Raw genomic sequence first — 13,227 nt, forward strand, 5'->3', positions numbered from 1 at the left:
GCAAAATTCACCAGAGCTCCATCAGACGTGGTGATCAGACTCCCTATGTACATTCTTGAATGGCAATCCAATCAGAGCGTAAGCAAAATAAACCTTTGGAGGAGGCACAAAAAGCTTAAGGGTGGGTCGCAATTAATTTCTTAAAGAGAAATTTCAAGTTCTTTGTATTCAATTAGCATTAACAGAAATAGATTATAATGTGGCCAGATCCCGTTTAAACGAATACTGTTACATCGAAAAAATCTTGTTTTAATGAACACTTTTCTAATCCCCCAGATAAGTTAATATAGTAACAATGCAAAAGTCTGGAACTCCTTTATAATGAAATTTCATTTTAACAAAGTGATTTCTCTGGTCTCTTGGAGTTTGTTATAGCAAGATTCGACTGCATATTAAAGGCATTTTCTTCCGATATTTTAACTTTTTTGTAAATACTTTTTGCAAAATAAATTTTTGGTCAAGCAGGGGAAATGCAGACTCCTCTCCCCGTTTTCATCTCTGATCCTGGGGAGGGGGACAGAGCTGAAAAAATTTCCCCCACGCAGAGGTCAAAATGGCTAAAAGTCTCTGCTTACAGACCCTAATAATATATTTTATGGCAGAAATCCGTAGAAACTATGGGTATTATGTAAGTAGTTGGTAAATATGGAACTTAGATAACTTACTGCATGCTCATAATCATGTGACATTCCCATGCTGAGTTCAATGTCTTCTTCCAATAACTGAAGCTGCTCACAGACATGCTTTCGACACGACAGAAGTGACTGGAAGTCTGGATTTATGCCTTCAGTGACACTCTCTTCATATGAGCCGATAGTCATAAGGCCAACCAATTTCAAGTGTGGGCAGTTGTTGAGTACGTGTTGGACTAGAGATACAGAACTTTTAGGATCCATCCCACTTTTGTCTGCAATAAAATAAAAATGATGGATTTACACTAGGGGTTTTGAACTTTTCACACAATTTTTTTTCATTACTGTTAAAAAAAAAATATATTCTCCAACATCACTGCAAGATTAATTATTAAAAAAAATTCTGTAATATTGAATTTACAGAATTCAGAGTGAAAAATTTTGCTAAAAATGAAAGCAATATCAATGGAAGCTTGAAAATTGAACACAAAAAAATTACTCTTTTCTCCACTTGTATTTATTTGAACCATCACATTCAAAGGTTCCTCTTTCCGTAATTTATCCCAGGCTTTATTCAAAGAATCAGCTAGCTTTTCGGAATCAACCGTTTCCACCATGAACAGGTTAGGTGCAGCTGGAAAAATAAACTATATATGTATGTATATATATATATATATATAGGTGATAATATTAATAATAGCTAATAATATATAATACAGATAAATATCACAGAAAACAGAATAATCTGTTTGTATTCAGTATAAAAACCTATTTTCTTTGCGCAGTGATACCAGACAGGATGCAAACTCCAAAGCAGAAAGTTTTGTATTGCTCTGCAATGGGTTCTTTAGCTGATTGAAAATATTTGGCAGTGAAAATTCCCCAATGATGATGTTTCTGCAATCAGAAGAGTTATTTTTTCTTGTTTTTGTGAAATTTCTCCTGAGATTGTTTTGAGAAGTACGCCAACAATTTTTTGTAAATTCCGTTTTGGGAACAGTAAAATATTTAAAAGATGATGGTTAAGGCAGGCTTTTCAAAATGTTTTTAGTTCCTGTGTTTAGGGAAATATTTAATAGAGTATGCATGCTAAACCCATGGCCTGAATTTGGCCCTCAAAGTCATTTGATGTGGTCTGTGACCAGGGTATGGAAAAAAATCATGATTTTTTAAATTTAAATTTATATTTTAATCGACTGATTGCTGATAATTGAAACAAATCTTTTAAATCATTAGGAATGCATATTTTCATATCACCTACCTCATTTTTCTCACCTGATCTCTAATTTAATTCAGCATTAATGAATAAACTAACAAACAAATTACAATAAAGAAATATGAACACAAAAAAATCTGCATTTATGTAGCATGAAATGTCGTCCAGTCCAAATTAACTTCATGAATTAACATTTTTCTTGTAGAGAAGTGCTTTTATTTTCATGAGGACTTCATGAATAAAAGCTTTTATTCCTATTTATTTATCTGCAATCAAGTTTGTTAATTTTTTTAAAGTTTTTCACTTTGTGAATGCCTGGTGGAAATTCAGTATCATACATATGGTGTAGGTTTCTCAATTCACTTGATGTACAACCACAGGGCCATTCAGCATCAACTAAATAAACAAATTCTATTGACAAGATTGTTTCTTGGGCAATGGATGAATGCATTTATTATAATGTGCTCCCAATTTGTATGATGTTACTTAATAATTTACACATTTTTATTCCTTTACAGATTTAATGAGTTTTGGTAAAAACAATTGCTCAAACTCGAAATTTTAATACAAAAAGTAAAGAAGCCTGAAGCTTAAAAATATTTATGTTGGTACAATATCTATTATTATTTTGAATCAGCAAAGGCTTTATATAAAAAATAATTCCACTGTTTTTTAATCAGGAAAACCCGAGTGTCATATTGTAATGCATTGAAAATACTTCATGCAGTTATATATAAGTTTAGCTCCCTGTATTTTTCTGCAATTATCTAGAAACAGAACAGCTTTCAATTTTTGCAGTGTATCTAGGGATTAAGTTTAAGTCTATATTTACCCCAAAGATCTTCTACATTTCTTCAATCACGAACTTTACTACAAATCAATAACACACGTACCATATCAGGTTTGTTTTACTTCAATATCATTAAAGTAATGTAAAGGAAAAACAAAATTTGAATTTTGTGATTTTTTTTAAATTGGTGTACCCTGTCTGCAACCTCAAACTTTGCAAGAATGAACTAAGCTTGATGTTCCTAGAGCATTTGAGCGTCGCCATGGCACATTTGCAGATCCTTCAATAGCTCGCAGCACAGTTCCCTCAAGCAGCCTGCGACATTTTCAGAGCACTTAAATGACTCAGGGCAGTTCTACATCACTCAAGTGGCTTGCGGCACATTTCCATATTATTTGAATGCCCCGCAGTATACTTACAGATCACTTACGGCATATATATATATACTCAACTCATGACTCAAATATGACCCTCAGAGTCATCTGATGATGAATCAAACTTAATTTGGTAAAAATGAACTTAGTCGCACAATTACAGATCACTTAAATGCTCTGTAGCACATTTACAGATCACTTAAGTGACCCACAGCACATTTACAGATCACTTAAGTGACCCACAGCACATTTACAGTGCACTTAAGTAATCCATGGCACATTTACATAGTACTTGAAAGGCCTGTGGCACAGTTTAACATCACTCAAGTAAACTGCAACATATTCACAGATCACATGAGTGACCCAAGGCACAGTTCTAGAGCACTCAAGCAGCCCCAACACATTTCCAGATTACTTGAGTGGTCAGCACTCTCCAAAAAGAAGAGCACCATTGACTTACCTGATCAACAACACATTTAAAGATTGCGTAAATGAACCTGTGGTGCTGTTCAAATTACTTAAGTGTCTCGCAACACATTTGCAGTCACTTAAGTGACCTGTTGCACATTCCTAATGAATCATTAAGGATCATTTAAGTGATCTGCAGCCTATTTACTTGAGTGAATTAGTTGAAGTGAATGAATCGCAGCACAGTTCCAGCTCACTACAAGTGGCCCAACATACATCTACAAATCGCTTAAGTGACCATATACACAGCAGCACTATTGCAGATTACTTAATTAAGTGACCTGTGGCAAGTTTTCACATCAGTGAAGTGGTCCACACTACAGGGCCGATTCTGGAAATTTTTTCGAATATATGCAAATAATATTTTTGTGATAAAAAAATCACCCCTACTCTTCAGTTGGTGCCCTAAAAAACCGCTCGGCAGGATTCAAGATCCGGCCACCCTGTCCTAAACGTTAAACATTGAACACTCTTGCAGTAGAGAAGTCGTAAGAAAGTCAATTTCTTTACAAAATTACATAAAAAATAGTGAAACCATCATGCAAATGATAAATTAATTTGAACCAATCTCTGGCACAACTAAGAACAGCAAAATCTGCTTTCGTTGCTATGTTAAAAAATAAAATAAAATAAATTCACATAAGAAAAAAAAATTGGAACTTACACAAGAGTTTATTGACTTTATTGGACTGCAGATGCCCTATGAAATGCCACTTTATTTCTGGACATTTTTCTAAGATCTGAAAGTAAAAATTGACTGTAAAGATAAGGAACAGACACAGTATGCAAATAAACTAGAGAATGTGTTGTGAGACAGTCTTGAACCTTAAATATATTTTTTAAAAAGAGAAAAACTCCATGCATTGCAGATATGTTGACATAAATTATAAAAGTTTTGTATTGTGCTCAGACTGCAATTAAGTAATCACAAAATGATAAAAATGATTTTAAACATCAATTATAACATGTTAAAATCCTCAACTAGACTAGCAAAGTAAACGGCTATTATAATAGACTTTGCATCAAATATTACAGAAAATCATTAGAAGTGAAAAATCAATACTTACTTCTGAATCTGAAGCTTTCTCGACAAGCTCATTCACCTGAGAATGAAGAAATCAATAAAATACAACAGTTATTAATGTTTCTTGGAAAGGCTAATCTACGTCCAATTTAAACAAAAGCATAGATTGCATACTGCAGCAAAACATCTGTTTAGTGAAAACTGGCAAGACAAATTTTTTTTTTTAAAAGATAGGTGACAGTTAATCAGGGGTGTGAAATGCATACATTTATTTTTCAAGGGAAATTATTTGGCTGTAAGAGAGGGGCAAATGTGAAGAGGAATTTTACTGTATTTATTTTCTTATAGATTGCAAATAAATTAAAAATAAACTAAACTGTGCATGCATTTCATACAAATTTTTTGAGATTTTGAACAAATAACAAGGAAATGTTTGTAAGCTGCCAAGTTTCCTGGGTTTTCTGGAAGGCTTGTGAAAAATTCTTCTCTCTTGAATTTTGAGCATGATTGTAAAAAAAAAAAAAAACCCTTTATTTTGAGGAACAAATTTTTCCCAAAAAATTTGAAAGGAAAAAAAGACACTTTTATTTTCAATACCCAAAATGATGGCGCAAATGTAATGAAAATTGGCGCTATTACATCAAATAACAAACAAAAAGACTTTCATTTTTTATGGGGGGGTGGGGGAAAGACAAAATTTTCCAAACAGTCAGAGTCAATTTGGCTTTTTAGCATTCAAAATTGGCAAGATGAGTAGTATCTGCTTTGACCATAAGTCCTGTTAAGTCTGTAGGTCCCGTTTTAGACATGGCGACAATTTTGTTGGCATGATTCGATTTGAGAGTAGTAATGTCAGGTAATTTGTCCAACTGGTTGGCATTGTTTAGCAACTTGGTGCTGATCAGCAATGGTCTACACGATGTCTCACATATTCAATATACAAGGGAAAAATGCTTACACTGGTTTTCAAAAATTCCTTTTATATTTATTTTTGTATAGAATTTAAATCGGTGTAAATCCAGCATGGCTTAGGTCGGTCATCTTCAACCACCTGCTAAAATCTCATCATTGAGACAGAGTGGCGAGCCATGATCTGGCTAGAAGGAGGATTTGTGCAAAAAACCACCCTGATAATTCTTCAAAGTTAGCAGATACGTTTTTGCATCTACAGTGAAACTCTGATTTAACGCTATTATTTATTTTGAAAATTTTTAGTGCTATAAAGAGTTTGGTGTTATATCAAATCACAGTTTTACACATACAGTGCCTGGAAATGGAAGATTTGCTCACTGAATATTTCTGACGGTAAGCACGTTAAAAAACACCAAATCGGGGGAGGGGGTATTATAACAGGGTTTGACAGTATATGTTCTAATGCTCAACAAATTAAAAAAAAGTTGTGAAATTAATACTAACTGATCCATAACATGGGATCACCAAAAGCCAGAGCGAGAGGAATACAGATTATGGAGTTTTTTTGCTATATCACCATAATACACTAGTTATGAATACCCCATGCTTTACTTAATCAGAAGGCCTACATTAACTTATATATTAAGAACATACATACTGTCATACTTACATAGTTTTCCCCAAAATACCTATGACCATGGCAATATGCTTCTATTATCAAGTCCTTTGGTTTGGTTTTGCTCACAGCCACAAGCCTTACTTCTCTTTTCTTCAGCAGCTGGAAAGACAAATATATAGTCACACATACTAACATTGAATTAGCAATTAAAGTAATAATATATACACAGTGAAACACATAATGACCACTTGCACACAACGACCAATATTGACACAGAGAAACAAAAAAAAAGATGACAAGATAAGATAAACAGCCTTTAAAATGTATTTTTTTATAAGGGATTTTATTTGTTGAACCCGAAGAAAATGAATGTGCAGTTTCTTCCCCAAGGTCACAATGGTTTCTAAAATTTGGCTCTGCAGACTGCTAAAAGTTCACAAAGGGCAGTGATGTATGTGTTACAGAAAACGGAGAAGCAGAAATTGGAGTGGAAATATGGTGAAGTTATGGCACAGCCATAGCTAGGAGATGGCGGCTGGCCTCAGTTTTCTTGCTGTTTAACCAACGGGGGATGAGTACTAATTGAAATCACTGCCACATATAACTCCTCTGCCATGAAGCTGGGCTGGAAGAGATCTCGGCAACGGGATAAGTCCAGTGGCAAAGTTCTGGCGTTCATTCATTCATGCCACATATAACAGCAAACAATAGCTGTATGTATCAGAGGATGAGAGTGGTCATTTGGGAAAACGTACATCAATGGAGATAGGGTTATATCAGGGCTTGACAAATTGGGAAAAAAAAATCTAGAAGACAACTGAATATTTCAGGAGTCAAATGTATTTTTTTTCCAGGGCCGTCATTTCAACTTTTTCCAGAGGGGGGCAAAGAACATGTACTCAATGTATGCATATATATATATTAGTACATATATATACCATTTTTAGTGTATTTTAAAAAGCCTGACTCCCACAAATGACGGGTCTGACGCACAGAAAAGTGAAGTGCTAATGCCAATTTTTTATTTGCCATGGTGACCTGGAGGTTCCCCTTCTTTTCAAGTAATTTCTCCCCCTTTTGTTTTTTGCCAAACTAGTTTCATTTCATATTACCTATCTTCTTCTACCTATTCCAATGAGTTCAAAATGAAAATTCATAATTTTTCAATTTCCAATAGTTTTTACACTTCTCATACAATTGAAGAATATATTGAAAACGCATCGTCAAATAAATTTCAACATGGCACCTGCAGGAGACTCCTTAGGCTGGGTCTTTAGTGAAACTCCAGGCAGACCTTTCACTGCCCTCCCTTCATAATGAATTTACAGTGTGAAAAACAAAGAAGTGCTAAGAACCATTTCTGGACTAAGAACTGAAGCCCTGTCCTATAGCTTGTTTGAATATATGGGAATAAAAACCTTTTATTGACTCGTGAACTATTATAAGAAATTTATATATTCACGTCATAGCCAGGGGTGGCTCCTGAAGGAGGTACAAAGGAACAGGACTCCCTAGAAAATTTTAGTCATTATTAATTTAATTCTCAAAATGGATTTGATTCCAATATAATGCCATTGAATTTTCAACAAAAACAATTTATGAAATCGAAATATAATTATTTTCGGAAGTCCTGATTAAAAAAAAAATGTGCATTTGTAAAATGTGGGTCATATGGTCATTCCCATACGCTGCTAACTACCAACATTCTTTGGCCAGCACCTTCTATAGCAGAGATGTAGCTGTAGATGGCACTGCTTTTGAGCGGTCCATCCTGCAACTTCACGAGATAGGTTTGGTGGTGAGAAACAAAGGGGAGAGAGGAAGAGGATGGTGGCTATAAGACTAAATTGAATATGCAGTTCATTGTGCTTCTTACGCACGAAAAAAAAACTGGGGATACTGATGCTGCCATCTACCTTTTTAATTTATTCTGTTTTAAATCTATATATCTTCTTTTTCTTTATACAACTTATTAGCAGGGTTGGCAGGTTTTTGACACATGGCAGTTTTTGACGGTTTAAACCGCAGTTTAAACTGTCACGTCAAAAACCTCAAATATTGCTTTTCGATATAAAAATTCCCAATGAAAATGCACACATTAATTGCATGTAATGTTTAAAGTGACTATGTTATACAAAGAATAAATATTTAATAAGATTCTAAAATAATTTTCTACTCCCGACAGAATTATTTTGGACAATATATGGTTTTTTTTCTTATAAAATTTGAATAAAGCATAACATGAACATTGAAGGGAAAACTGTGGAACGATTTGACATTCTTTGATTCAAGATGATTCTTGACCTTCCAAAATTTCTTCAACTGCTTATATATATGCATTGATATAAACTATCTGCTGTACTCTTTTTACAACAGATAAGTGTTTATAAAAGTTTATTACATCATGTACGTAATGTTGATTTCTGTTATTATTAAATTACTCTTACTGCACATAACATTGAAATATATCTAGCGATCAAAATACTAAATTGTAGGACTAAAATGCCATTTAATTTGGCAATGCTAGCTTGTATATGTCAAACTTGGTTTATTCTTACTTTTGCACTATGATATGGTACATTTACTAGTATTTATAATGCAATGGTTTTCCAATTGAAGCTGTATTCAAACATGCAAAACAAATGCTTTGGGTATCAAGTCTTGTCAGCTCTGCTTTGGTTGAAAATACTCTTTAAAGCTGTGTGAATTTATACACCCTGATCTAAGAAATTTTTAGGAGAAAATAAATGAGTTTAGTTAGTGCATTAACAGATGCTGCATTAGAAATTTTATATGGAATAAAATTTTGGGCAGATCAGAAAATTTAAAATATCAAAATATATATTTTTCCTCAGTAATTGTAATTCTGAATATAAAACCCTTTAATCTAAATGAAAGTAAGTATTTTGTTATTTAACATATCTATCAAGTTAACAAAAACTATTTGACATCATTGACAGTAAGATTTTGATAGTTTTAATACCGAGTTAGTTTCTGGGGTCAAAAACCTAACCCTGATGCCCTATCATACATATTTTGAATAAGCAGCTCTAATCCACTTAACAAATTGAACACAGGTAATGAGTAGCTTAGATAAATAAACCATAAAATTATATTTTATATGTTCTAGACTAGATATGTTGAAAAATTCAAAAGTGCAAATTATAATTAATATTTTGTTTTAATTATTGTAATAAATTAATGTTTAAAAATAAAACATTGTAATATGCCAAAAAGTAAGTTTTTTATCATGTTGTATACCTATTATGTTCAAAACATTATCAAAAGGCATTCATTTAGGTTTTTGACGGTTTTCGACAGTTTTTGATTGTTTAAACCAGTTTTTGACAGTTTAAATCAGTTTTTGACGCTTGTCATGTCAAAAACCAGTTTTTGACGTCAAAAACCCAACCCTGCTTATTAGAATACAATACAGCTTATGAATTAGAATCAGAATATATATTGAAAGAGTATGAATTTTCACAATTTGCAAAAACTATTGCCAAGGGCAACTGCTGAAACTAAAACGATGATTTTCAATGTTCTTAATATATTGGTTAGGCTCCCTAACATCCTTAGCATTACTATTATTATTTTGTACTACATAGGGGATCATTCAAGTATTACGTCAGCATCGAGGGGAGAAGGGGTTTCGGATTTGCTGACTTTTGATGACAAGGAGGGAGGGGGTTTGAAGGTTGCTTACGTCATCAACCACTTTAGAACTTTTTCTGCCACCCTTTTACAAGATATGATATATTCTAAGCTGCTGACGAAATTTTGCTGACGGGGCAGGGGGTCAGTGTTTTGCTGACTTTTGCTGACAAGCGGGGGAGGGGGGGTCAAAAATGGCTGAAAATCTGCTTACTTAATATACTTGAATGGCCCCATACAGATAATGTGAAAAATTATTTGGATAATAAGAAATTGTAGATTATCTGTATTCAGGGCACAGGCCTCAAGAAAGCGAAAATTTGTAGGGTTCTTTTTGCAACTGGGGTCAAAAAATATATATGTTTAAATTTGTTTTTTTTTGGGGGGGGGCGTATTCATGAGGGTTCACGGCAAACGCCCCATTTGCCCATGTGGAAATCGGGCCCCTGTCCGTATTATAATACAAAGCAAAACGATTTTGGCACCCTCCAGAACTTTTGTCACGAGCCACCACTGGTCATAGCAAAACTACGCTTTATAAACAATGCATATATATATATTTATGCATACAATGCTATGGACCGAAATTTTCACTGGACTAATCTTCAAATGCTAATGCTCCTATACAGTAAATAAAGCAATTCAAATATTAGAAACGAATCAACTTCGCAGCAACAAACCTCAGGTCGTTTACTAGAAGCGGCTTCTATCGAATTTCTGACGGAATCCAGCGATTCACCGACCGAAAAAGCTTCACCCGTACCTGCCGCCATAATCAACAAAAAAAATTTGTAAACAAATAACAGCAAGTTGATTTTGTACATGCCAAACGACATGATCTTTTCGCCTATCGAAAATCCAGAAAATTCCTGTGTGAAAGAAACAACAAAATTTAGTTTGTACTCCATTTAACAATTGAAATTAATTTTAAACTGTACAATATCAACATCAACTCACAAAAACAACGTAAATTTAGTAAACATTGAGTTTGTGTTTAATTATATTTGCTGCAGACTATTGACAGAAACAAAAGAAAATTCTTATCCGATTTTAAAATTTACAAAAAAATATGTTTTTATGTAATTTACATCATTGGAAATATGAAACATCTGATTATAAGGTGATATTTGTTTCTTTGGCTCAAAAATCAAAAAGTCAATGAAAATATCGTAAGTTTTAATCGTAAGTTTTGAGCTGGTTTTTAACATTGCCTCATCCTCATCAGAAAACTATATCACTTCGTTAGTATTTACACTACAGAGGGAAAGGTTTGATGTTCCATACTTTATTGCTTTCGGAATAATAAATTAATTTACGGATTAATTGAAAATGTCGGAATCAAGCGAAGATGAGTTGGAGATGTATCCACCGAAGTGTTTCGACATCGGTGCCATACCCAAGAACTATGACGTCAATGCGGTGCCAACGTGTGGATTGGACTACCTCAGGCAAGTGAGGTTGGAGCTTACAAAATGTCCACAAGTGGTTAGAGTTGATTTCGACGAGAAGAAAATGAAGTCCACCAATCAACAGGCTGCTTTCAAGGGACCCACCAACTACCTGACCCCAGCGCCCCCGGGGTTCGGACCAACTCCGAAATTTCTTCACGAACAAGAAACCGAGTTCTGTAATTTGCGTGGCGAACTGCTCATCAAGAAGCCCATGTTACAAAAGAAATTCCCAAAGAATTCCGGAGTCCCAAAGATCAAGGACATGGAGGCTTGGCGCCTGTTCTGTCTCGGCAGCAAAAACCCTAGTGCCAAATCATCATCGCCGACAGAAGCCGGGAAAATTTCAGCAGCTATGCAGGGCGCCAAATCCACAGAGGGCTCCCCGCCGCTCCTGAGCTCGATAATTTGGTTGATACAACCAGACGTTGAGATCTTGTTGTCCTATCATCTCGAGTGGCTCCGCAAATACGGTTTCTCAGACCAACAAGGACGTTGGATCTATTCGCTGATGGTTCTCCTCGAAAAGCCACTGACGCCGAACGCGTGTGACGTGCTAAGGAAACTGGCTCATACATGCTCCGAGCTGCGAAGCAAGTTGAAGAGCAAGCACGATCCATCGTTGATGGCGTTGAACCTCATCATAGGTTTGGTAGCTTGTTATTTTGATCAAAAAGACATGCAGGATGAGGCGATCGAGAAATTGAAGGACTGTGAGGATGAGGAGGAAGAAGATGATGACGATGACTTCGACTATGAAGATGCATCCGATGAAAGTGAAGAGGATGGTTAATAATTGTTGTTGTTGGAGATAGACTTTTTTTGTGTATGTTGCAATTTGTTCAAAGTCGCTTTGGTACAAAGGATCTATATTTTGCACATTTAATCTATCATCCGCCGTTAACGTGGAGTAGAGTTTGTTATGAATATACAAGTTGTAGCATTTTGTGTTCAATACATTTTTCATAGTATTGTGTTGATATTTGTTATTTGATTAATAGTCTCTTGAAAGGCAGGTGATACATAGATGGAGCTGGTTGTTTATTTGGTGTGTAAAGACTTGTAGTGATATCAAGCTCCTTGCAAGGTATTTTAAAGATTTAACGTTTATTCAGTTTGTGACAGATTTGATTTAAATTGCATGCACAACATGCAGTACCTTTTGCAAATATTGAAACAAATATTCGTTGTATCTATATTATAATTAGTGGAATGCGATTTTACATGAAGGCTCATGCCAAGGCTGTATTTAGAGTAAGCGTGAACAGTCCTATGGACAAACCGGAATCCAAACACGACATTAGTGCCCTCTCTGTATAGGAAGGAGATATTCCTACTGCTGGCCTGTGATTGGCTGCTTGCGTCGGGTGGGAAGCGTCTTTTTTCCCACCCTGATACCATTTTGTTTACTTTACTCACGTGAAGACGCTTGGTTAGTTAGCCCAGCTTCGTGGCAGAGTCTGGAACACTATTTTGAGTCAAAAAATAGAAAAAATAACAAACATAATTTTTACAACATATTTTCCCCGGGTAGTTGGCTACTGCCGCAATTTGTGGTGATTACAGACGAAATAGGGGTTGGGAGTTGGAGAAAAGTTCCGGGGTTTCATTAAAAAGGATGAAGTTACATGATCAGAAGCAAGTGGAGGGGGCACACGCCATCTCGTCTGTTATCTTACAGTTATCATATATACATAGGATACAACAAACAACACAAAAATCTTATTGTATAATATAGAAAATATCCATCGGAGCGAGCCATCTTGTTTAACACCTTGTTGGTGAGCAAATGGGTTTGATAACTTTAGGACTGGAAGCCAGTATCAGTTTTATTGGGTTGAATACAACAATATGAGACGAATAGGCCTAGACACGCAAAAGTGATGCCACTTCGTTTTTTTTAAATGCATTTGGGGGGGGGGGGGGGAATGCACACCTACTTGGTAACCATTCAGATTTGGTCATCTGACTAACCTTTCAGCACTTCTCGTTCCTAAAATGTGATGGAGTGTTTGAGTTCATGTGGACGAATGTTACTTGACATGAATATGTGTTGCTTCATCTGCAACTCATTCAGTAGTAAATAAATT

General features: G+C 35.0%; 2 protein-coding genes across 2 annotated transcripts in view; one reads left to right on the top strand and one right to left on the bottom strand.

Moving 5' to 3' along the window:
• LOC149077309 (pyridoxal phosphate homeostasis protein) overlaps positions 1–10,483 on the bottom strand; it is a 31,198-nt gene extending 20,715 nt beyond the window's left edge. The window contains exons 1-6 of the mRNA XM_089245079.1: positions 10,370–10,483; positions 6,087–6,194; positions 4,548–4,583; positions 4,145–4,220; positions 1,132–1,266; positions 666–907 (exon numbers count right to left, since the gene is read on the bottom strand). Coding sequence (XP_089101205.1) covers positions 666–907; positions 1,132–1,266; positions 4,145–4,220; positions 4,548–4,583; positions 6,087–6,194; positions 10,370–10,462 — 690 coding nt within the window. The 5' untranslated portion in view covers positions 10,463–10,483. The remainder of the gene's footprint in view (positions 1–665; positions 908–1,131; positions 1,267–4,144; positions 4,221–4,547; positions 4,584–6,086; positions 6,195–10,369) is intronic.
• Positions 10,484–10,932: 449 nt separating this feature from the next.
• Gem2 (Gemin 2) lies at positions 10,933–12,108 on the top strand. Its single transcript, XM_089245080.1, has one exon. It carries the CDS (start codon positions 11,019–11,021, stop codon positions 11,928–11,930), a length of 912 nt encoding a protein of 303 aa, XP_089101206.1. The 5' UTR covers positions 10,933–11,018; the 3' UTR covers positions 11,931–12,108.
• The last annotated feature ends 1,119 nt before the right edge of the window (positions 12,109–13,227 follow it).

This window comes from Pholcus phalangioides, unplaced genomic scaffold (genome assembly GCF_987345545.1).
Source record: "Pholcus phalangioides strain wild (caught in Gottingen) unplaced genomic scaffold, Ppha-v1.0 ptg000015l_1, whole genome shotgun sequence".
Lineage (NCBI taxonomy): Eukaryota > Metazoa > Arthropoda > Arachnida > Araneae > Pholcidae > Pholcus > Pholcus phalangioides.

Bases quoted from the DNA above. Each gene is read 5' to 3' on its own strand.
- Gem2 (XM_089245080.1), top strand. From the start codon at position 11,019: ATGTCGGAATCAAGCGAAGATGAGTTGGAGATGTATCCACCGAAGTGT.